This window comes from Aplidium turbinatum, chromosome 17, assembly GCF_918807975.1.
Source record: "Aplidium turbinatum chromosome 17, kaAplTurb1.1, whole genome shotgun sequence".
In the NCBI taxonomy this organism is placed as follows: Eukaryota; Metazoa; Chordata; class Ascidiacea; order Aplousobranchia; family Polyclinidae; genus Aplidium; species Aplidium turbinatum.
In genome coordinates, this window is record NC_137488.1 from 4,426,558 (window position 1) to 4,450,433 (window position 23,876).

The following is a 23,876-nucleotide window of genomic DNA, read 5'->3' on the forward strand; positions in this document are numbered from 1 at the left end:
TAATATTAACCAAGGTTTTATAGCAATTAATTTTGAACTGCAAATAATTACCCTTCATGGATTTTCAACTTTAAGTTTTCAACAGTAAGATCACAACTACAAAGTTTATCTCTGAATTTTATCTTTTTAAAACAAGCGTAGAGCAGACCTAAAAAACAGCAATGGGTGAACGTTGCTTCCCCACCTTTCTTTTAAAGCCATCTTTTGCTTCCTATCTGACTTCACATAAGTGCTAAAATTTATCTATTGTTTGGACATTTCTTTAAAGAAACATCCAGTTTACGTATAATTATACTGTGGTCGTTTACGGAAGCTTGCGCTTTAACGGAGATCCTGTTATAAACAATCAATTCACGGACGTTTCAATAATCTTCCTTTGTCGACTTATAAATGAAATTGTCAGCATATACAAACGAACGTGTCATCCGCCGAATACTGTAGGCCCACTCATTCATCCACTCATTCTTACTAAGGACTTGCTGAACATCAACGTGATAAATTCACCTTGGGTTAAGTTTATCTCTTTTGGAAGTGATAACTTTTGGAACTGATAACTTTTGGAACTGATATCTCTTTTGGAACTGATAACTTTTGGAACTGATATCTCTTTTGGAACTGATAACCTGATAACCTTCTGAACAAGTTCCTTTGAAGCTTTTACTGTGGTTTGAAAACTTTTCATAGGAGAATTTGGTTGCTGCTGGTGATAACATCTTTAATCTTGAAAGAATTCCTAAAGTGACTACGTGACATTACATAGAACTCTAGTTACAAGCACCAGAAGCCCCGTTTTGCCTTATCCACAAGCGCTACATTGTGAATTTTCGTCATGGAAAGGAAACTAATGGATACAATTTAATTCGACGTATTTTTAGATGTTGCTAAGAAAGTTGAATATCAAGAACCAACTGGTTTTATGGAAGATCTTCATCATATTTAGATCGTTGCGTTTCTGGTTGGGCTACCAGTAGTCCAGTAGTTTTTCCGCTGGTTAGCATGTATGATATCTGATAGTGCATGGAAGATGATTGGGACATGCTCCAAAGGTGCGACAATTTTCAAGATAGTCTCCTGATAACTTACATGAAAACCGCTGAATGTTCTGTTTTAGTAATCTTTTGTTTGTCAACTCACTGTTTTCCTGCATGCCGAAGAAAGAGATTTCTTGGGCGTTTCAAAAGAAAATTTCCGTTATATCAACAAGTGAATGTTGTTATATTGTGGTTGTTTACGGAAGAGTTGCGTTCTAACGGAGATTTTTCTATAAACGTTGATTTTAAACAAAACACAAGCACGATAACCAACAACACCTTCTCACAAAATGCATAGGACGCCAGTTGTTTAGGGTTAAAACAACAGTAAACTAAGGGTCACCAACTGGCGGCCGCCATGTTGTTATGTGCACTGTGCAGCCTGCAGACGGCATCAGCATTCAAGTACACCCAAAACTCGGGGACGCCAAAACTACCAGTCAGATTGTAGAAGTTTGCTTCTGGGCAGTTGAAAAGCATGAGCAAAAACTCCTTTAAAACAATTTTGTATGTTTGAAGGTAGAGCACAAGGTATAGCAAGTATAGTTGAGTTGCACAGTTACTTTTTACTCTTTTTTTATATTGTTACTGAGATACAAGGATAATGAATGAAAATTATTCAGTAGATTGGATTTCGCTTTTGGCAGCATGATCGTTGTTTGCTTCACAATAAATACAAAGACCGGTTTTAGCCTTATTCTGCCGGTTTGCTGTGGTAGTTGCGGTTTGCCTGACTCCAACACCATTTGTCATGGCGCATGACTAATTAGACTGAAATCAAAAATCTTCAACACCTACGTTCTACCAGTCGTGCTGTACAGTCTAGAATGCGTAAATTGGACATTATCAACAATGAAAAAACTCACTACCTTCCAAAATCACATCATGAGAAGCATGACCAACAAAAGGCTACTTGACCACACGAAAACAGAAGACCTTTTAACTATGACAAAACTACAACCAATTGCAGCAATAATAAAATCAAAAGTTTTAAAACTTTTCGGCCACACTAAAAAATCACAATTCGGAATCAGCAAAGTTTGCACAGAAGGCAAAGTAGAAGGAAAAAGAAAACGTGGCAGACAACCAAAACGATGGCAAGATAACATTCAATCATGGACCGGACTCAACTTGGCGACACTGGGCGAGTTGGCTCAAAATCGGCACTCTTGGAAGCAAATAATCCATGCTGATGCGCAATCTGCTGCAGACGGAGATACTCATAATGATGACTAGGGAAATCATAGAAATGTGTTCCAATAGCTCATGACCGCTACAACCACAGCGAACCCTCAGAATCAAGCTCAAACAGGTCGTGTGCATCTATATTTGTGAAGAATAAAAATTCCTTTATGAGGCAAACTGGTGGCAGCGTGGTTGATTCATTGAGTGTTTTAATAAGTCATAAAATAAATCTTCATGCGTTACAGAAGTTTGCTTGCAAAGAAAATTTTTGTTGGTAGGTTTCCACTAAGTTACCAGGTTTACCCACGTGCCATGTATCAAAGTGGTCGATGAAACATATGGTTTTTGATATAAGATGTGGCCATCACTGCATTATTTTAAGTTCTTTTAAAGGTGTTAAAATAAACTAAGATTTTTGTTAATATCTCAAAAGAACTTTTGCAGTTGGTTACATTAGCTTGTAATCTCGAAGTGTAAGCCACGATTTAAGGGGAAAAAATGAAAGTATGACGCGCCAACCAAGACTCATAAACAGCGACTCTCGAATCGTGTTTTACAAACTTTAGACACCAATGATCTCGATCTTCGTTGCAAGTAGCCTACACGTTGTACGTCGGGTACGTAGCCTACATGCTTATTTTACTGCATTGTTTTACATGTAGGATTGTAGGTATTCACTTTATTGACATTTGACATATTTGCATTTACAACAGATTTGTCACATTTAAAAGAACGTAGCACAATTAAAGTTGAAAGATGTTTGAGTGATAGTCGACTTTTTCTAAGCTGTCACATTAAAAAGAAACGTTTTTGCGTTGGCAACATGATGACTATGCAACAATTTGTGAAAAATCCACAAGCGCTCTTGGATACAAAACATGTTTGAATATATTGCTACAGGTATGCACTTTTTCAAAGATTAATGTCTTAGAACCAATTGAATAACGAGTCATTGCACACCTATCTTATACGCAGTCTATACATTCACTATTTCAAACGAGATGTACTTTATTGTGCTATGAATAATGATTTGAAAAATGTATCTTTTCAGCTGGCAATGGACTTTTCCTCTTTATGATTGGCAGCACACACCGAAGATGCGGCATAATTTCCTCGTTTGTCTTTGGACGCCTGAAAGGTCAATGCTTTAGTTAGTCGGATTGTACAAACCAAACAATGATAAAATTGATGTACAATTTTTCACATCAGATCAGCTATATTTGCAAACATAAAACAGTATACACAGCAGGGTATATGCTGTATTTAAGTGTCACTTAAAGCGCATTTGCATTGTGTAAATTTGAGTTAGGCTAATATGTTTTCAAAGTACCCTTGTGGTTGAACATGTTGTCCAAACGACACTAATGCAAGAGGTACAGTAGATTACTTTTGAATTTACTAAAAAAATACATTTATTCGGCTTGGTAAAAATAGGTCAATCTCCGAGTTGTCTGCACAAAGCAGCAGTTTGCAACGCCTAGGTTGCATAAATCGAACAAATGCAAACGCATTGTATTAAACACAATTTTCTAAACTAAAAAGAAAAATGAAGATTTTTGGTTGAGGGGCATTTGAAGACCATTTGGGAGATACTTGGACTCAATTAAACCAGCCACAACTGATAACTTTGATAGTGGGATAGACTATTTATGAAGGTATAAACAGTAAACACTGCAAAAACTTAACCTAAACTCTTACTTGTTGGTGTTCTCCTTGTTGGAGGTACTTGTCGAACTGAAGAAAAATAAATAAACAACCATGGTTGAGTTTTCTGGACATCGACCAGATAAATACACGGTTGCAACTTGTCAGTTTTATCTCTCAAACTCCAATTAAAAAAAGTTTAGGATGTATACAATGGGATGTAGCCTACATGTTTATTTTAGATAATTTTGTGTTACAACTTACAACTATTTAAAATATACAGAATGCAGTTGCTAAGTTATCATGGTTGGTCAATGATTTGTTGCTTCTGCTGGATACAATTTGCCAAGAAGCAATGTGAAGTAAACTAAGTTAGATTTTAACCGCAAAAGTAATATTCTTCACTCATATGGTACCCTTAAGAAAAAAATGTCAAAGATGTTCAACAAATCATTTCGGTTTCGACCACGCTTCAACGTTGGAGTTTACTCGTTTCTGCTTTTCTCTACAGTCCTGCTATGTTATGGCAAGAGCCACCTTCCAATTTGGTGGTCGGACATAAAAGAAAAAAATGAAAAGAAACTGAAAGACTTATGAATTGTGTATGATTTATCTGTAACAAATTACAGTGCAGCATTTTAGTGTAAGTTCCGCTGTGTCGAAAATACGTCAATAATTTTGTCGCCTACTCGAAATGGAACTTACGGCTTTTGCAGAAGTATCTGACTTTATAATCCAAACATCTTCCAGACGGCTGATCAATTCCTCTGCACACAAAGCCAGCAGAAAGACTAAATGTGCTGAATACATCACCGGTTTGTCGAGCAGGAGTCTGTCAAGAAATACTGCACATTAAATTGATGATAACAAGAGCTTTAAGTAAATAAATAAAGCTATCTTTGCTACACGACTACCTGCCAAAGGTTTAGTTTTTTAACAATTAAAATGGCCCCAAAAACTCAAGCAAAGATGACGAACAACTAAACGAATAAGCAACAAATGGCTTCCGCATGTAAATTAACTTTGCAAAATCTTTGTCAATACTTTCACCCACGATACGCAACAGGTTACAAAAAATTGTTTTGTTACAATTATGCATGCATTTGGCCAATCTTCTTACATTTCCCTGAAATCCTTGAATAGCAAGAGGATGTACGCAAGATGAAGGAGGATTGTTTCTAGACTCATCATCATCTCCATTAGTGTTGGTTGGTGTTGATGCATCAACGAAACTTGTCCAGACACCTAAAACAAAGAAAAAAGAAAACGCACTCATTTTAGATAACACATGAAAGCAAACTGGGCGCTTTGTCTATTCGATAACTTTTAGAAACATTTAGTACCTTTACTGGCATCCACATTTGGATAATCTGTTCCTTTAATCGATCCAGGAGGACAACTGAAACGGAATTGAATGTTTCCACGAACAGTTCGCTTTTCCACTCCTAAGATATTCCTGCAGATGTCGTCAGGCCTGTTTTGCAGCAAGAAATTGAGAAGTTGTTGTGGTGTGGTGAACTCTTCGTTTTGGTATACAGTCGGAAACCACACAGTCAGTTCTGGAGTTGTAGCTACAAACCAGAATACAATTAAATCGCGTTGAATCAAATGAGCATTTTATCAATATCAACGTTCAATATCGAAAAGATTTCTTTGCTCGTCCATCTTTCAAATTTGACTCATGCAAATACAAAAATTGCTGTCTTGTTTACTTGTTCTAAAGATGAGAAAGATCAGAATTTATACCAGGGCTGTGGAATCAGAGTCGAAGCTGTGATTAGAGTCAGAGTCGTTGAAAAAAGGGTGAAACTCTTGCTTGACACAAAATGATGAGCAAAAAATTTTGTTTGCACTCTTTTTTTTAATATTTATCTTGTTCTTTGTATTAGGCCTACGCTCTTAAACTTTACCAGAAAATAGAATTGTTTGTTCTTGCCAGTTTTTGGAAAAGTCGCCGTTTCAACTTCGATTGCAACTGAAGTGAAATTAAATTTTAAAAAAGGAAACAGGACAAAACTTAAAAAGTCTGGCTTCCCTTAAAAAAATGGTAACACTGAAGCCGGAATCGGAATTTGCCAGTTATAAAGCAAAGAGTCGCCGTCGTATCGTTTTATAAATGCCGAAAGAAACAACAACCGACTTTATGCGCTTTTTTATATGTAGGTCTACGACAAATGTTTGCTACGTAGTTTCTTGCAAGCTGTTTCTGCTGATATCGCTAATGAAAGAAGATTCAAATTTCGTGTTTTTTTAAATTGATGTTTAGTTTTGCACGCTAGTGTTACTGATTGTACTTTTAATTCGATAACATTGTTCTGCAAATTTCTTAGATGCAAAAGTTTAGAAACTGAAAGGTTTTGAGTTTTCAAAGCAGGCAAACAGATTAGAAAACTTGCTCGATTCATCAAGCCAGCAGTAAACAAATTCCTGTAATTCAAGAGCTTTAAGTTGCAGGGACCATATAGCTGAAAACAAGAGTTACTTCATTGGCTTTTACCGGTGTTTGGTGGGCTGGTTACTGGATCTCTCCAAGGTTCTAAGTTTAGGCGAGGATATGTGCGGCAGTGTCTTCTTCCATTTTCTCTCAAGCCAATTTGCCGGAAAGGGTTTGGCTGAATCTCTTGCATATCATCGAGCTCACAAAGAAGCCTTGCAAGACTGAACTGACGAATTGCTTGAAGTTGAGCTGAACAGATGTAATGCGGTTCAACCAAATTGAAGAACTAACGATTTAATTAATGTCTTAATTGTTGCTTAACCATCAAGAGTGCAATGTCAGGTGGTCGCATTTTTCTTATTTCGAACTACAAACAATTTCACAAAAAATATATAAGCAACACGGCCAAATGGTTAAATATTTTGCTCTATAGTCTAAATCTCTCTCCTTCGGAACCATGCCACTGTACCTTGACGAGACACGAAATAGTGCTAAAAGGAAGACAAAAAGATTCGCTTCCCATGCGTTTAATCAAAGTTTTTCAACAGTCAGCGATAATCTTGAATATGTCAAAAAAAAGAAGTTACAACCAGATTTAATTCCAATTCTCGTTTAGCGAATTTGAAGCATCACATGGCCTGTGTCTTTAAAGTGCCTTCACAAAGTTGGGAAGTCTTGTAGTTTTTATTTGTTATTATATTGTTTGATCAGCGAGCTGCTTTAATTTCTTTCAAAAAGCGGTTTTCTTTCAATGGACTTTTACTAGATCCCAAGTTGTTCACTGAACATTACACGAATCTGTGTCGTCATAGTCGCTGCATGCAACAGAAAATTACCAATTTATTATGTCACAAGATTTAAATTTCAAATTGAATAGCAAAATATTAGTAAAAAATACTTTGTTTGTGACAAGTTACATTGTAGGGCGTTAATTTCAAATTACTTTTTATTAAATACTGTAAAACATTATGACTCTCTTCTTTATTTTGTCAACGGAAAGAGATACCTGGAGTAAAAACGGTTAATTCGCCGCCATTTTCATGCCACAGTCTATCTCCATTTCGGATGTCTCTGAATTGGTAGCCGAGGATGCAGGAGAAGGTTGCTCCAAACAACCCCTCACCACTGCTCAACTGTCCAAGCCCAGCAATGTACAAATCCACATCATCAACATGCCTGCAATGTAAGTCCATTGAAAAAAATGGTCATTTGTACAAAAAATGTTACTCTCTAAGAGGCAAAAAGGTACTTTTTAAGTCGCAATTCAGGAAGTGATATTTTGTTGAAAATTACAGTTTGTGTTGAAGGCTCATTTTACTGTACTGTAGCCTACATCAAAAATTGAAAATGTTTGTGAAAATACAACTGTCTGCAGCTTGATCAATATAGAAAACGGTTATAAAACATAAAATTGATTCATGCAAAAAAAACAACGTAAATTCATATCACACAGTCAGAGCTTTGATAGAGAGTCGACCCTGTTTCATTTAAAAATTTCAAAGTTAGGCAGTGGTTTCAGCCAATGTGGTGTACCCCTTTACTTTTCGATCAAATGTGGTGTTAGTTATTTCAATTCAGTTTTTTTTACGTGACGCCAACGAGACATACACAAGAAGCCTAGTTGCAATCACATGTTCATGAATTATAAAGCAAAAGCCAAGGAAAATTTGACTCTTGCAAGTACTGTAGATATGCATTGTGCAATCATAGATCATGTTGGACTCAAATGTTCAAAAATCAATATAAAATTACATTCGAAAGTTCAGGAGAAAATCCTAAAACACACTTCAAATAAAGGGTAATAATCCCTAATTATTTATTATGATCATCCAGCCATGGCCACCTGGATTGATCATCCAGCCATGGCCACCATGGCCACCTAGGTGGCTACCATCCAGCCAAGTATAAGAAATTGTGCTGAAAAATTACGTAGTATCTGCTACAACTAACTTGTACACTCTTGCCATTCTTTCAATGTTTAGAGGTGAAAAGTCGGTGTAATCCGCAAAGACTTTCGCCCTGTTTAAGCCACAGAACTCTCGATAAACGTTGTAGCCTGGAAGACCATGTTCACGACCTCTTTGTATGTTTCTAGCCAACAGGTCTTGACCAATATCACCTACGTGTAAACATAGTAAATGGAAATAAAATATTATCTACTCTAAATTTAATTCAAACCTATTTACAAACTTTATTTAAACTATTTGTCGGCAACCAATAAGCGTTTTAATACAACCTATCATACTTTTGTGCTTTGTAGTATCTACTAAGTGTTCAATAAAACTAATATATTGTTCAAGGCATCCGTTTGTTTTTACTTTTAGCACATTACCTACAATGACTTTATGTACAAAGCATATCACGCACTTTCTCTTGGAAGGAATAAAAATTCCCGAATATCTTCTACGAATGTTGTGTCCGCAGTTTCCGCTGCATCTCTGGTGAGTCCTCTCAATATGGAGTTTGCTCCTCCATTGTCCGTAGTGAGCAAAGGAATCGAATTTGAAAATCTGTTTAAAAATAATTAATTAATGAAAGCTGTACAAAATTGTAAGCTCTCAATTCTGTTCTTCTAAACTGCATTCTTACAAAGCAAATTATTTGTACTGTATGAGTGTATAATATTTTATGGACATCAAATTATAACTCTGCTGCAAATAATGTTTCGGCTACGACAGTGCGATCTTTTTAATTTCTCCAGCTAGCGTTCACATCATAAGTGCCGTAAATGAACACAACTTAGACTGCTGCTGAAAATATAAGTGCCGGAAAACGTCATAGACTGACTCAAAGTTAGTTTTAGTTTTGATAGAGCTTTGGTTGAGAGTACTGTCACAAGTATCCAAAGCCAAGTGAAGTAAACGAAATTAGCATGATGCTGAATCTGGTTGTTATACTTGACTTTGTATGCTTCCAGTACAACAGAGTGAACTTCTCCTCATTAGCCCCGTTATCTCAGTGGTTACTCGCCCGGCTCAAGATCACGCGGTACAAGTTTGACTCTCGGGGTGTGCGCTTGAGCAACGCATTTCAGGACTGCTCTTCATTCACCGACATCTAATGGATGGAATAACTCCCCGGCAACAACACTTCAACAATCGAAAAACTTCACTCTGCCAATCTCGGTAACTGGCACTGCGTTGAAAGCCTTTACAAGTATGCGAAACTACCAGGAATAACCAATCAAGGCTTTGTCTGTCCAAGGATAAAGATTCAAAACCAAACAACTCTAGAAAAGTTTAGAGCAAGTTTTGAGCTTTACTTACAAGTTTTTAAGTCTCATTGTTTCTCCTTGAGGTCGGTTAAAGAATGGAGCAGGTCTTGTTAACGATGACGTAAGAAGAGTGTGTCCGAATCTCATGGCCGCGGTTGCAAACGAATTCGATGTTGTGGCATCAAATGATGTGTCATGACCATTCCAGTATCCCTATCAAGTTAATCATTAGATATGCTCTATGAAATACAGTTATTTTCAGCCCAGCTTGAAAATATTATTTTGCTTGTAGATTACTAAGCTGCAGATGTTGCTACTATTAAGAAATTGATTTGCATTTGAAATGTACAGGGTGGTCCACAAAAATGTGACATATTTTGTTTATCTGTCATTTCCATAAAAATTAATTCTACCTCTTGATTTTCAGGTTATTCATAGAGTACAGCTATAAGTTTTATGTGTAGCAGTATGGAGCCGGGATATCAATTTTCAGTGGCTGAGCGGACAAAAATCATTGAACACTACTTTTCGACAAAATCTGTAATCTTGACCCAGAGACATTTTCGTCATGACTTTCCTGGAAGGAAAACACCGTCTCGGAATACTATCAAACACTTGTTGGAGAAGTTCAGAGACACTGGCAGTGTGACTAACAACAATAAGAACCATAGTGGTCCACCTTCCACCGCAAGAACCCCCGAAAAAGTTCACGATGTTCGAACTCGTGTGGAGAAGTCTCCACAGAAATCCACCAGAAGACTTTCTCAGGAAGTGGGGATTTCAAGATCTTCTGTCAATAGAATTATTCATGCTGACTTGCAACTTTTCCCATACAATATTCAGCTTGTTCAGACTCAAAGTCAAGCCAACAAGGATGAACGATTTGAATTTGGTCAGCAAATCAGTGAACGGATTGAGAACAATCCCGGTCTTTTGGATGTGCTTCTCTTTAGCGACGAGGCTCACTTCTATTTGAGTGGCCATGTGAACAATCAAAATATGAGATTTTGGGCAGAAGCACAGCCTCATGCGCATGTGCAAGCACCCTTGAGTGTAACAAAAGTCACAGTTTGGTGTGCAATAGGACGTAATGGCATTTTTGGTTCCTACTTTTTTGAGGACGACGAGAGATGCCAGGTGACTGTTAACACTGAACGTTACATCAAATTGCTCAGACGACAATTCATTCCAGCAGTAAGGAGGAGAAGGGGGGCCGACTTGAATACAGCTGTATTCCAGCAAGACGGTGCCCCACCGCATTGTTCCAATCGTACCCTTGAGTATCTGCATCAGTACTTTCCTGGGGATCGATTGATTTCAAGGAGGACCAACAACCCCTGGCCGCCATATTCACCTGATCTTAACCCTCCTGACTACTTCCTCTGGGGATATCTAAAGGATAGAGTCTACCAGGACAATCCTGATACCATTGACAGACTGAAGGAAAACATTAGAAGAGAAATTAGAAGAATTCCGAGGGACATGTTAGGGAGAGTAATGGACAGTTTCAATGTGAGAGTGGCAGCGATGATTCAGCAGCGAGAAGCATGGATCGAACATATTATCAAATATTGAAATAGCTCAGAAACCGGTTCGTTTTTTCAAAAGTGTTTTTGAAGGCAAAAACTTATAGCTATGACCAATCTCGGGCTGAAAGGATTTTGAAAAATCTTCAGATTTGTAGAAATTATGAACAAACGAAATGTGTCACATTTTTGTGGACCACCCTTGTATCTTGAAAATTTAGATTGTTGTGCACATACCATGCCAAACTTGTAAAAAAATTCGAATAGCAGTAAATTTCAGCCAGGTTTCCAATTTTATATGATAATGTTTGTTTTGTATTTTGAAAATACCCTGCATCCTGCATTTTTCTTTTAATTTACATTAAAACACCATATCGTTTGTTACTCTTGGCTTCGTTTGCTTATGCTTTAAAAAAAACATGACATGAAAATAAAGTTGACTGTTTGCGTTTTGCTTAAAATAAATATTTATAACGTGTAAAAAGATGTAATTCTGGCTACAGGCTTACTGTATAGTGGCTTGGTCAAATTGAAACGGAAACACTTACTTCATCTATCAGTTCAAGACCGAATCGTTTCATAAAATCTGATCCGAGAACCTCTGGAAGGAATTCCTTGAAAGTGATCCTTTGTGTGATGGCTGATACAATCATCCTTGCATTCTGCAACATCAACAAAGCAATAGATACATGGGATTCATCTTTGCATAGTAAGCTGGTGCTTTGGGGAAGTGATAGTGACAGATTTAAGATTACTGTTCAAAACAAATGTTAAAGTGGCATTGTCCACAAACAATTTCTACTATATAGTTTGTGCTTGCATAGGCTACAGTCTAAAAAATATTGTAAAAGTCAATCTGCATAGCAACGAAACAATATAATAAACCACACAGAGTGGTTGATAAAAAATGTTAAGTAAAGCAAATTGTTAATATTTTGGAGAAGCAATGTTAATCCAAGCACATAATATTATTATCAGAGAAAAGTTTCTTTCAGGCTAAAACAGCGGTATTAAATTTATTTACAAAATACGTAATGAGGAAAAAGTAGTTACGTCGATTGTGTCTTGTCTGGTCCACTTTGGGTTAATTGTTGCCAGTTCTCTCACAAGTTTGTTGTGAAAACGTAAGAACAAAGTGTGAAAAGATGCCAGAGCTGTGTTCTCATTCACACGAACGTCGCCTGATGCAAAGGAAAAAACGTTATCAGAACAATTACAATTAAGAAACACTTCACTAAATTTTGATTGTCCATGTGGGACAACGTCCTCTAGGTCTTGTTTATTTCATGCATGTCTCTTACCTTAGACTGCAGGTAAATTTGATTTTATTATAAAGTTAGTATTTATTGTGTTCAGCAGTTAGCATCGTCCATTTAGGATGTTTGCCCCGATTGATCTCTTGGCAAAGCGCCTAACTTTCTGACGAAGAAACGGTGTCCGGTAATTTCATCGCAGTAATTTCATCGTGGTAATATCATCGTGGTAATTTCATCGTGGTAATATCATCGTGGTAATTTCATCGCATGGTAATTACATCGCAGTATATCACATCGTCAGGTAATTACATCGCAGTGTGAGAGCTGCGTAGACTACCAGCTGCGGGGCGACGGAAGCACCGCCGGCCGGCCGCGCCCTGAAAGGGCCGGCTCCGGCAAGAGCACGGTCGTCGGGACCCGAAAGACGGTGAACTACGCCTGGGCAGGCCGAAGCCGGAGGAAACTCTGGTGGGAGGGCCGTAGCGATTCTGACGTGCAAATCGATCGTCCTACCTGGGCGTAGGGGCGAAAGACTAATCGAACCGTCTAATAGCTGGTTCCCTCCGAAGTTAGGGTTAGGGTGGGTGGACGTTAGGGTTAGGGTGGACGTTGACGAAGACGATTAAATTACTGACGATGTGGTGTCTTGCGATGTAATTACAATGCGATGACAATGTATGCGATGTAATTACCATGTGATGAAATTACTGCGATGAAATTACCACGATAAAATTACCGCGATGAGATTACAGTGAATCCGAAGAAACCTCAAAATCAAGCAGCGCTGGTTCAGCTCTCGGGGTGTGCGCTTGAACAACGGATTTCCAATGACTGCTCTCCATTCAGCGGCATATAGCGAATGGAATAACTCACTAGCAACAACACTTCAACAATCGGAACACTTCACTCTGTCAATCTCGGTAACCGACTGTGCATCAGTGGTTCAAAGCCTCTATGTCTACAAGTATGCGAAACTGCCAGGAATCGTGTATCAGAAGCGTTCTTATTTAGAGGATAAAGATTGAAACCAACATTTTCAGAAGTCTGTAGGTGTGCCTTAAAGTAAAAAGGGTTAAGAAATACTGGTCTAAGTATATCTTTTATATGATTTATAAATGATTGTTTCTTCTTTGTCATTGAATTGTCTCGGGTGACGAAAGAAAGATGAAAGATCAAAGAAAGATTTTCCAGCTTTTGCTTCCATATTACGAGGCCGACAAACAAATAGTGCCTGCTTTTGACATTTTTTAATGGAGATCTGATATTTTGATTAGTTTTGTCTATTGTAAAGTTTAGTTGCCAGGAGTTTAGGAAGGTTTTTGTCCATAGATGTCTTGATCAAGCAATAAAACTTATAAAGGATGAAGAAAACAATGGAAGTATAGGAGCAAACTTGAAGAACATATTCTTAGCCGTTTAATATTTGTACATTGAATTGAATCGTTTAATTGTTCATATTAATGTTAATCGTAATAGAAAACGGAACAGTGTCTTTTTATTCTTGAATCTTGATTGAAGAGTTATTTTCACTACGCAATGCCAAATCTTGTAGATACCTATGCCACAAAAGATAGTCCTGACATTTTGCTGCCTTTAGTGACGGCTGCTATTCTATGAGAGCTATTTTGGCAACCCCGTTATCATCAGTGTTTTCATGGACTAATTGAAGCCCAATGTCAATACCTCCATACATACTCAAGAAATAACACGCCGTTGTAAAGCAAGACACATCTTAAGAAATATCTAACGAGAGAAAATAGTCTAGTGCTGTAGCGAAATAACCGAAAAAAGATTGTTTTACTCTCAAAGAACAGAAATTGTCACCAAAATAAAATAAACCAGATGCAAATGCATTACAGTAAAAAATATGCAACGTTTTCGTCAACATTACAAGATTTTGTGCCTTAAAGTTATTTCGGGCCCCGTTCTAAAACTATCCTTTGGACACCCTTGCTAAAGGTATTGGTTATCATAATAAACTTCTATCTATGGCATAATGCACTAACACACCTGCAACAAAGCAAGGAGTCCCGACAGGTTTATGAACGTCAAGGGGACATTCTTCTCGCGGAAAAGAAAATTCCACTTGTGTTTCAACGGGAAGGGAAGGAGCATTTGGTGGAGAAGTCCCAAAGTCACCTAAATCTCCGGTCTTCAATTGTCCAATTCCTGTAATAAGCAGCATTATCTCCATGCTTGGTTCCAAGTAGGTCAAAATACTAGCTTATCGATTTCTGGACCTTTAATTTTGCTTTCATATGCACTTTTTGAATTGCACTGCTTTGTGATAAATAAACGTTTCTTAAACGTTCTGAGCTTAGTGCTCCATAAACATTTTTGGTTATGTTATCCTCTATCATCTACTGTTGCAGTGTTTCCCGTAGTTTCTCATTGTACAAGTTTTTTGTCAAACTAGCAAATAAAAAATCACCAACGTAGCGATTCAAACACGAAAATATTGAACTTTTCATTTTATATATTTAATTTGAAGGTTTTTAAAAATTAAAACTACTTTTAAAAAATATCGATGATGATTTTATTTTTTATGACTACACCCTGAAAATATGGCTTAATATTTCAACTCAATTTATAAACCACGCTTCAGCTTACGTGATGTTTCATCCAATAAATCATTGAACATTGATTCACTGTTGCCGTACAGAGTTCCTCCATCTATGAAAGGAGTGAGGACATTGAACTGCTCCCTCATGGATGATGAAGTTGTGTTGCCTAAAGAAGATCAAACAAATCAAAAATCGAAATGATAAGTTATATTTTTGGTTTATTGCTTAGTAACTAGTTCCCGCTTATTAAGCCCAATAGTTCTACCATTCATCATCATCATCATTTTCAGCCTGTGGTAGCCCACTGCTGAGCGAAGGCCTTTCCCTTTTCTCACCAATTCAGTCGTTCATGTGTTTTTGTGTGTTTTTAACTCACCCACTTTATCAGCCCAAAATAGTTGGTCTCTGGGATGGGCTTAATAAACGAAAATTACTAGTAATCTTAAAATTATATTTGGGTCAGGCTTAAGCCATGTTGCCATATTGACCCAAAACAAAAATGATAATAAGTATCTAAAGTAAATTGCAGTATGAGAAATCAACTTGAAAGCTATTGAAATTGTTTGCAAATACATTTAACATAAATAAGCTCGTATTTTATTTCATTAAACACTCATAGTTTGAATGCCTTAGATCAGTGTGGTCCAACTGCAGACCCGCGGGCCAAACCTGGCCCACGAGCTCCGTTTTTTTTGGCCCGCAAACTGATAGTCAGCTTTGCTTTAATCTAGCAATATCACTTCAATTTTTGTTTCTTTGTTGTTATAATTGACAAAAAAAAACTTTGTAAATGATCCTTTGTGATGCATAACAATACCACTTTATTTAAAAAAATTGTCCCATGGGCGTAAGAGTGAGTACACAGCCCCCAGAGCTTCAACTCCAATTATGTGAACTTCAGAACGATCCGTTTTTGCTGTCCAGTTTCCCCTTTCAAAAGATGCTGTTCTGAACCTGTAAGCCACTCGATGTTTGGAAGTACATACATTTGCGAATGTAGCCTACGTTTTCAGCAATGAATTATTATATTAAAACCAAAAATCGAAATCAACTTGGAAACGAGGCTCTTTACGCTTGCATTCGCATGGCCACAACTACGATTCTCATGGATACCAACGCTATTGTCTAACTAAAATTAAAATCTAAATTTAATGAAGTTAAAGATGATCCCCCTTTTAGGGTGAAACAAGCTGTAGAGGTTTAAGAGAGTAGTAACCATATGCCATAGGTTATGTATAATTTGCCAGCAATAAGCCGACGAATGGCTATTTAAAAACATTGGCTCACAAAAAAAAAAAATTTGGCCCGCGATGAAAAGAAGTTGGACCACGTTGCCTTAGATTATAGTCTTATCAAACAATCTCATTATAAGCTTATAGTTATCAAGAAATATCTTCATATTGCTCACTTCTCACTTTTCGATTAGATTTCTGTCGTTGATAACCAGTATAGGTAGGCTGCCTAAGTAATGGAAACAAAACACCATACGGGAGATTAATAAGTTTCTAACCTGGTCAAATTTCAGCGGTTCTGATGACAGCACACTTCTGTTGATTACTGTAGGTGCACTGATGATTCTTCATCATTTTTAAGTGGCCTACTGTACGTTAAAAACGTCAGGTTCAAGATATGATGTTTCCTGCTGTTTGCAGTGAATGTGCATTGTGCATGCCTTCAAATGCGCTATGGCTTATAATGTTCTTGTCAAATTTTAATTCTTGCAACATGCTGTGCAAAATACACTCAGCAACAAATCTTACATATTGGACTTTCTAAAGCTTCGGAACGACGGATGGGTAAACATCTTCTGTTTTCTGCACCGGATATTTCATCTCCTCTTGGTATTGGAATGTTAAAGCAATCTTCATTTCTAGCATTACACTCTGTACATTCTGTAAAATTGGTTCATAGTACTTATTTTTTTGTGCATAACATATTTGATCATCAATTTTAGTTAATAACAAATTAGCCCATCATTCTGTTTGATTGAAAACTTTTGTGTAATTTGTAAACAGAAGCTCTCTCTTGAGTAGAAGGGGACATGAATAGTTTTGCTGCTTTATTGGGAAAGTAGGTTGTTCAAACTCACACTGTGTCTCCATCCTATCCGCTTTGTCAATTGCCTACACCAGTGAGTCAGCTAGAAAGAAAACTTTTGGAGCAAAAGAAACTCTTGATAGGGGGCAAATGTTTTAATGTTTGAAATAAAGAGTTTCTTTAAAAATATAGTTACTGAATGTAGCCAAACGTTTATGAAACGTTATTCAACGTATAATTTAATGTCAGTATAACGTTGTAATAGTATCACAATCATATAGTGGCCAGCTAAAAGTTTGGCGAGGTGATTGCTCTCTCAAGTCCCCCTGTAACTACGTTCCTGACTTACACTCTAGATGACATTGAGATGCGACACACATACTTTCAAGAACTAACCTGTTTCAATCGTTGGAGTTAGGGTAATATCGTGAGCTATGAATTGGCCGTAAAGAACCAAGATATGAGTATGTATGGTTGACTTTGGAACTTTCACGTCTTGAAATTCCGTTGATACTGTGCGGGCAGATGGCAAAGGTTTTCCATTAGCAGCTCTACGTGGCTTGCCTGTGATTATAAAGTGAGTGAACAATCACACAACATTGGCTTTTGATAAGACGACAGATACACAAAGACCCAAGGGTGGATCTATCAAGTAGCCTTAGGGGGGGGAAATTTCAACAAAACACAATAATGTGTAGGTCTATATTAATCCAACCTTGCAATACACCGTGAATGAAGTTACTTGTCTGGGTTTTAGGGGAGGAGTGATCGCTGCTACTGACAAAGATAATGATGGAACCATATAAACACCCGACTCATACCTCTTCCATCGGAGTATTCAGCCGGGACAAGCCTCTTGTGAGGACGACCTGATTGCCCAATAGAACCATCCAATGGATTGTTACAGCTTCCATCAGCAGTGTAGAACCTGGTGATTGACGTGATTATTCAACTTACTGTATGTGATAGAGCTTTGGTGGAAAGTTTGCAAACATTAACACCTTTGTATTCAAACAGAAAATAATGGATGCAAGAAAACATGTTGAGAAGTTTTGGTTATTTGTTATTAAGTAACTAAGAATATAAGACAAACCGTGGCCTTATAATTGATCATTCCAAAAGAAATTGAATCAAACGCAGAATCCTCTGTTGTAGCCTGCAAGCAATAGCGCAATACTCTCTGGCAAGTAACTTTATATGTTTTACCGTCGCCACCGCTTGCGCCAATAAACACAAATAATAATTGAACATCTAGATTGAGTTTCGCTTTTAGCGGCATGATGGCTGTATACTTCACAATGTAGGTACAAACGACCTGTTTTGGCCTGATGTTGCGGGTTCGCTGTGGTAGTAGCGATATTACACTAACTTTCGGAATACAGAACATAGAGCAGGTCGTTTGTATCTACATTTGTGAAGATAGATCAACTGCATACTAAATTGTATCAAGAAAAGAATTCAATGTTTTTGAAGTGAGTTTCATAATGTGTAATGTAACTATTCAAACTTTTAAGGTTTTCAATTTTTCATCTTAAAAATGATCTGGTATTTACAGTTTTAGAACAGATTTCATATTTAATTCAGTTTTTACAAGATTTGTAATTACTGGTTAGCAAAACAATGCAAAGAAAAATCTATTGGTGATTTTCAATACGAAGTTGAATGTCGTGGATTCTTCAAAGGACGCAGTTTCTTCAGTCAAGTGAATTTAGTTTGCATAGATGTGTACACTAGGGTGGGCCGTTTTTGACTTTTTTTCGAAATTCAAAAACGGCTAGTCATAAAAAGTGGCACATGCATGAAAAAATTACGTGTGCAAAATTTCATCAGTTTGGGAGTGCATCTTTTGCTCCCGCAAGGGGTCAAACTTTCAATTTTTTGAAAAAAAAAGGGAAATTTCACTTTCCGTTTTAACATAATCTTTTTTATAATTTTTCTACTGGCTAGTTATAAATTGTAAGTGGGATGTACCCAGAACTTACCTATGTAAAGGCATGTTCGAAGCTTTAGGTTTACTGCCCCGCATCGACGACCAAAATGCTGAATTTTCACCAATTTGAAATGCTATTTTGTCATTGCTCAATAAGCAAACTTGTCGCAAAAGGGCGAGATGGTGTTAACGCTGTACGCTCATTTATGTTCTGTCCACTAACTTTGCAGGATGATACGAACTGACAAACTATAAGACGTAGTCTTGCTTAAACTAAAAGCAATAGTAGCCTACGTTTGATCAGTTGCAGCTATAAAACGCAACCTATAATTTACTTCAGAATAAAAGCAATATGATCTGCAGGTTCCGTAAATGGAATGTATTGTACAGTTCCACGTGAATTGTTATCATGATTTTGTTTACACAAATTTGTCGTTTACAAACATTTACAAATGTTTTCAGGATGGGCATAAAACGCATTCCTCTATATTACTTTGTTGAGGATATTGGGGTTTAACTTATTCGATAGCTTCTGAGCAGAGTGTAGAATTTTAAAGAAATGTTTTTGGTCATTAGTGAAATTGCTTTCCTTTATAATGGCAAACCATATTGAAATATAAACATTCATAATATAGTCCAAACGTTCCACCAATACAGCTGACGCGTTAGATGCAACATATAAACGTAGAATTCTATTGACTGTGTTTAACCATCTTGAGTGGTTCATCATACCTGGACTCCTATATGCAAAATGAATTGATATATCTCCAATTTTCACTGCTCTGTGCATGTGTAGAAGATATTTTTGGTCAGTGCTTAGGTCATTTTCATCAATTTCAATCTCTGGTGCAGGAGCTGCTTTATATTTTACAACATCTAGTTGTGTGACAGTGGATATAGCTGCTTTATAATGGGCCCAGTGAAGCTATCAGGTCTGCTAGAATTGCCATATCTTTAATAAGATGCCTAAGAGGCAATTCATTACTATGGAGTAGGCATATTAACTATTGAAGTGGCTTTTGGAAATGATCTTCCAGGAGCTTTATCACGACGCCTTTTTGACCTGTGTTTATTGCGGTTCCATCGCATCCAATTGCCATTACATTATCGTAGCTAATTTTATTGGATCCAAGATATTCAAGAATCTCGGTAGCTATTGACACATTAGATCAGTTGGCTGCAGTAAAATGACCAATGAAATGATAACTTGGCTCCTCAAGTAAAGTAATGTGTTCTTCAACTGCGAAATGTTTTCGAAGTCGCCCAGCAATTTCATTTTGTTTGATGGTTTTTTAATCTTTTCGGCCATCAAAATATATGCCTTGCAAATTTATGCACATGATAGGCCTACTTTCCATTTGAGTTGTAAACCTCATTTTTTTCTCGCTCTTCTCACTTTGCTTTTATATATGACTGATTGAGATTCGCTATCCGTTACAACTCCCGCATCTTGTAGAAATGATGAAGCAATAAGTGCTGCAGACCTATCTGAAATACCAGTACGATCGCATGATTCAGCAAATACTACTAAACTGGAAGTAACCTTGCTTTTTCTGGGGTTTTCCGAGGCAAAACTGGGTTGATAATCAAAATCTTCGCAGCGTTCTTCATTGGATGACAGAGTTTCTGAGCTTGAATAAGAAGTTAAAGGTGTTTTAACCAAAGCGCGACTTGTGCCTGCTCCTGGGTCTTCACGTAAATAACCGAATTGTTCTGATTCTCCTCGGAAAACGTTTAAAATTAGATTTTGTGGCCGATTTATCATGTTTATCAATCACCATTATGCGAGTTGTTCTTTGATCAAGAAGGAACTGTTGTTCTGTAACAGGGACACGATTTTCCTGTGGGCAAGTACATTGCAGAAAATTGAAACACTTAGGCTACAACAACCGATTTCAAATATTTTTGCTTTGCAGACTCTTTCATTTGGTCCAAATTTTACTGAAATTTAGGCCCACCTCTGGAATTGGACTTCAAAAGGTTATTCATTTTTTTTATAACTCTTTATCATAAATATGTACTGATGTTCGTACCTCATTCGTATCATCCTGCAAACTTAATGGACAGAACATAAATGAGCGTACAGCGTTAACACCATCTCGCCCTTTTGCGACAAGTTTGTTTATTGAGCAATGACAAAATAGCATCTCAAATTGGTGAAAATTCAGCATTTTGATCGTCGATGCGGGGGCAGTAAACCTTAAGCTTCGAACATGCCTTTACATAGGTAAGTTCTGGGTACATCCCACTTACAATTTATAACTAGCCAGTAGAAAAATTATAAAAAAATTATGTGAAAACGGAAAGTGAAATTTCCCTTTTTTTTTCAAAAAATTGAAAGTTTGACCCCCCTGCGGGAGCAGAAGATGCACCCCAAACTGATGAAATTTTGCACACGTAATTTTTTCATGCATGTGCCACTTTTTATGACTAGCCGTTTTTGAATTTCGAAAAAAAGTCAAAAACGGCCCACCCTAGTGTACACTGCTGGGTAGAAACGGTTTACAGTACAGGAAGCTACTTGAAGTTGACAACTGTGGCCAAAGTTGACAAATTGGAATTGCCGCTTGCATTTTAAATTTTGTTCCTTGCAGCTATTTTGGAAGTCTCTTGAGTTTTGTGCGTAACTACGTAGGATCATAAGGCTTCCAAACAAAATGTCCTCATCTTGCTCTTAAACTACAGGCTTGACTTTGAATCTATAGGTTTATATTATTTTCAATAGTATAAACAAGCTCTTACATTTCTGGTTGCGAAGGGCATTCAGGCATTGGTGTACATTCTTCTTCTTCATCATGAGCTGAATTATAAAAAGTTTCAATGTACTTCATCAAAAGCATATTTTTTCAGAACTAAGTTATACTCATATTTTTCGAAGCGTGACGCAACAGAATTTGACTTAATTTCAATTAGACATTTTACATAGGCTATATTTCCAAAAAAATAAATATCGGGAGATGAGAACATCTAATCATGAAAGGGTAGTAGGAATAAAGTACTCACTTTCTAAACTTGCAATCTTAGTTCGACTCCCAGGAAAGCTGGTTGTCGAAAATCACGACTCAAGTACCATCAAGGTGTAATCACCTGGGTTGGGGTCACCCTACTCTGGGTAGTGCCGAAAGCTTATTATAAATAAGAACTTTGCCTTTATACACCCCCATTGCTTGGATTTAAAATAAGAACCATCATCATTATGTTCCTTCCACGTATTGAGGGTTAGATACAATGCGCCATTGTTCTCGATCATGAGCCGCCCTTTGTATCACACTTTCATAATTTCATTTTGTTCATTTAGAGATGTTTGTTGTCCAAATCATTCAAAAGAACCACTTTCTTTTTAGTCACGGTAAAAGAAGTGATTGTTGTGATTTAGCTTTTCTCTGTAAGGGGATTATTGTGAGACACTCGTGCGCGTGTTGAAGCGTCAGTGTCGCGTGCCAACAATTGTATACTCACGCGGTGATAAAGTAGTTGTAGCTGGTCGTGGTTTGGGGCGTGTTCGTCGACCAGGTACACGATTGAAAAGTCGCGCTAAAACAAAGACCACATTGTCAGCCAAGTCATCATCTTTTCCCAAAGTTGAATAATAAAAATTTTGAATTTTAGTAAATTTGAATTCTTACAATGTTTTTGCAATAAAAATACATTTACAATAGATTTTAAGTTGGAACAAAATAGCTGTTATGCATGGTCAATGGATTGCTTGAACGACGGAGTAGTTGGTTGATAGTAAGGATCTATCCTCGGACTGAGAAAGCTTCTTTGTGTGCTATAACTTCTAACACTTTCACATACTTGTAGAAGAGGTTTCGAATCACTGGCTCAGTCACCGAGTTTGACAGAGTGATGTTACCGCTTGTTGTTGTTGAAGTATTGCTGTCTGTGATTCTATCCACCGAGTGTAGTTGAATGGAAAGCAGACTAGGTTTCTCAAGCGCGTACCCGGAGAGTCGAACCACCGTTACGTAATATTGTCGTCTCTTCACCTCAATTGGTTGAACGTATGATAAGCTATAGGTTGGCTGTCTTGTTATCATTCAAACATGCAATGTATGTTGACCTCTGCTTAAAGATTTTAGAATCACAGAACGCAATCATCGATGGTTTTTGTGTAATTATTTTATGTGTTGATATTATTACGCAATTATGTAATATTTGAAAAAATTTGATTTCTGTGCAAACATTTAAAGCGGAAAAGTAGTGACAGGAAATCAGTAGAGCATTATAGCTTCTCTTCATAATGTAATCTGACGCTTTTTGCCAATTTTGCATCGTGCTTTCAAGAACATCTATAACTTTCAGTAACCGATCATGATTTAGCTTATGCGATGCGTAAATATCATATTACAAAATACTGCATTAGCTGCATATAAGTTAAATATGACAAACCAATAGTTAGTTGTACAGCAGTTACGCTTAGAATCAGGATATTTTACAGCTGAACAACATTCCGAAAATAACCAGATATGGTTCAAAACTGGCCAGGACTAACACAAGCAACCATGACTGAAAACTGTGTATGCACATCAAAGGCAGAAAACAAACTCAAGAGTTATTTGTAGAAACACGGTAACCAGCAAGATGTTGGTAGATTTTAAAAGTATCCACTCAATCTACTGCGACACCTTTATACAGAGAAATTGTCTGACTTGCGAGCTAGATTTGAAGGGACAGTATTACCTTCTTGTGCGTAACAATAAGAAATGAATAGTATAGTAACTAATAAAATCTTGAACGTCTTCATTGTTATAATTGTTTCTTAAGCTGCGGCTTGTTTCTTGCTAAAAAAAAGATTTCTAATTTTACAATTAAACCAAGCTGAAAAAACAAACTTGATCAGAAAGCAAAACTAAAAATAACTGTTTTGAAATATGGTTAAAGGTTCTCAAGATGCAAGGGAATCGACCAAGTTAAAACAAAATCAATCTAATAAGATTTTACTTCAATTAAAATTGCACTGAAAGATTTTTTTCCGCTCAGTATTTAATGCATTACGATTTGAACACTAAAGCCTTAAAATACACAATATGGCACCGGCTAAGAACGTAT

At 37.0% G+C, this 23,876-nt stretch overlaps 1 protein-coding gene across 1 annotated transcript; it reads right to left on the minus strand.

Annotated features, from left to right (window-relative positions):
* Positions 1 to 2,886: 2,886 nt before the first annotated feature.
* On the minus strand, positions 2,887 to 23,632 carry LOC145786583 (immunomodulatory peroxidase-like). Its single transcript, XM_082598265.1, has 20 exons — positions 23,508 to 23,632; positions 22,284 to 22,358; positions 21,567 to 21,624; positions 17,716 to 17,822; positions 17,291 to 17,458; positions 16,618 to 16,749; positions 14,904 to 15,023; positions 14,304 to 14,462; positions 12,091 to 12,218; positions 11,586 to 11,699; positions 9,564 to 9,724; positions 8,665 to 8,807; positions 8,248 to 8,416; positions 7,304 to 7,473; positions 6,358 to 6,546; positions 5,204 to 5,431; positions 4,981 to 5,105; positions 4,566 to 4,692; positions 3,915 to 3,950; positions 2,887 to 3,347 (listed from the first exon to the last, which is right to left on the minus strand). The coding sequence occupies exons 1-20, from the start codon at positions 23,569 to 23,571 to the stop codon at positions 3,289 to 3,291; spliced, it is 2,532 nt and encodes an 843-aa protein (XP_082454391.1). The 5' UTR covers positions 23,572 to 23,632; the 3' UTR covers positions 2,887 to 3,288.
* Between the last annotated feature and the right edge of the window lie 244 nt (positions 23,633 to 23,876).

Bases quoted from the DNA above. Each gene is read 5' to 3' on its own strand.
- LOC145786583 (XM_082598265.1), bottom strand. From the start codon at position 23,571: ATGAAGACGTTCAAGATTTTATTAGTTACTATACTATTCATTTCTTAT. The intron at 22,359-23,507 runs GTAATACTGTCC...TCTTTGTTTTAG, and splicing joins TTATTGTTACGCACAAGAAG to CGCGACTTTTCAATCGTGTA. The intron at 6,547-7,303 runs GTATCTCTTTCC...ACATCTGTTCAG, and splicing joins ATTAACCGTTTTTACTCCAG to CTCAACTTCAAGCAATTCGT.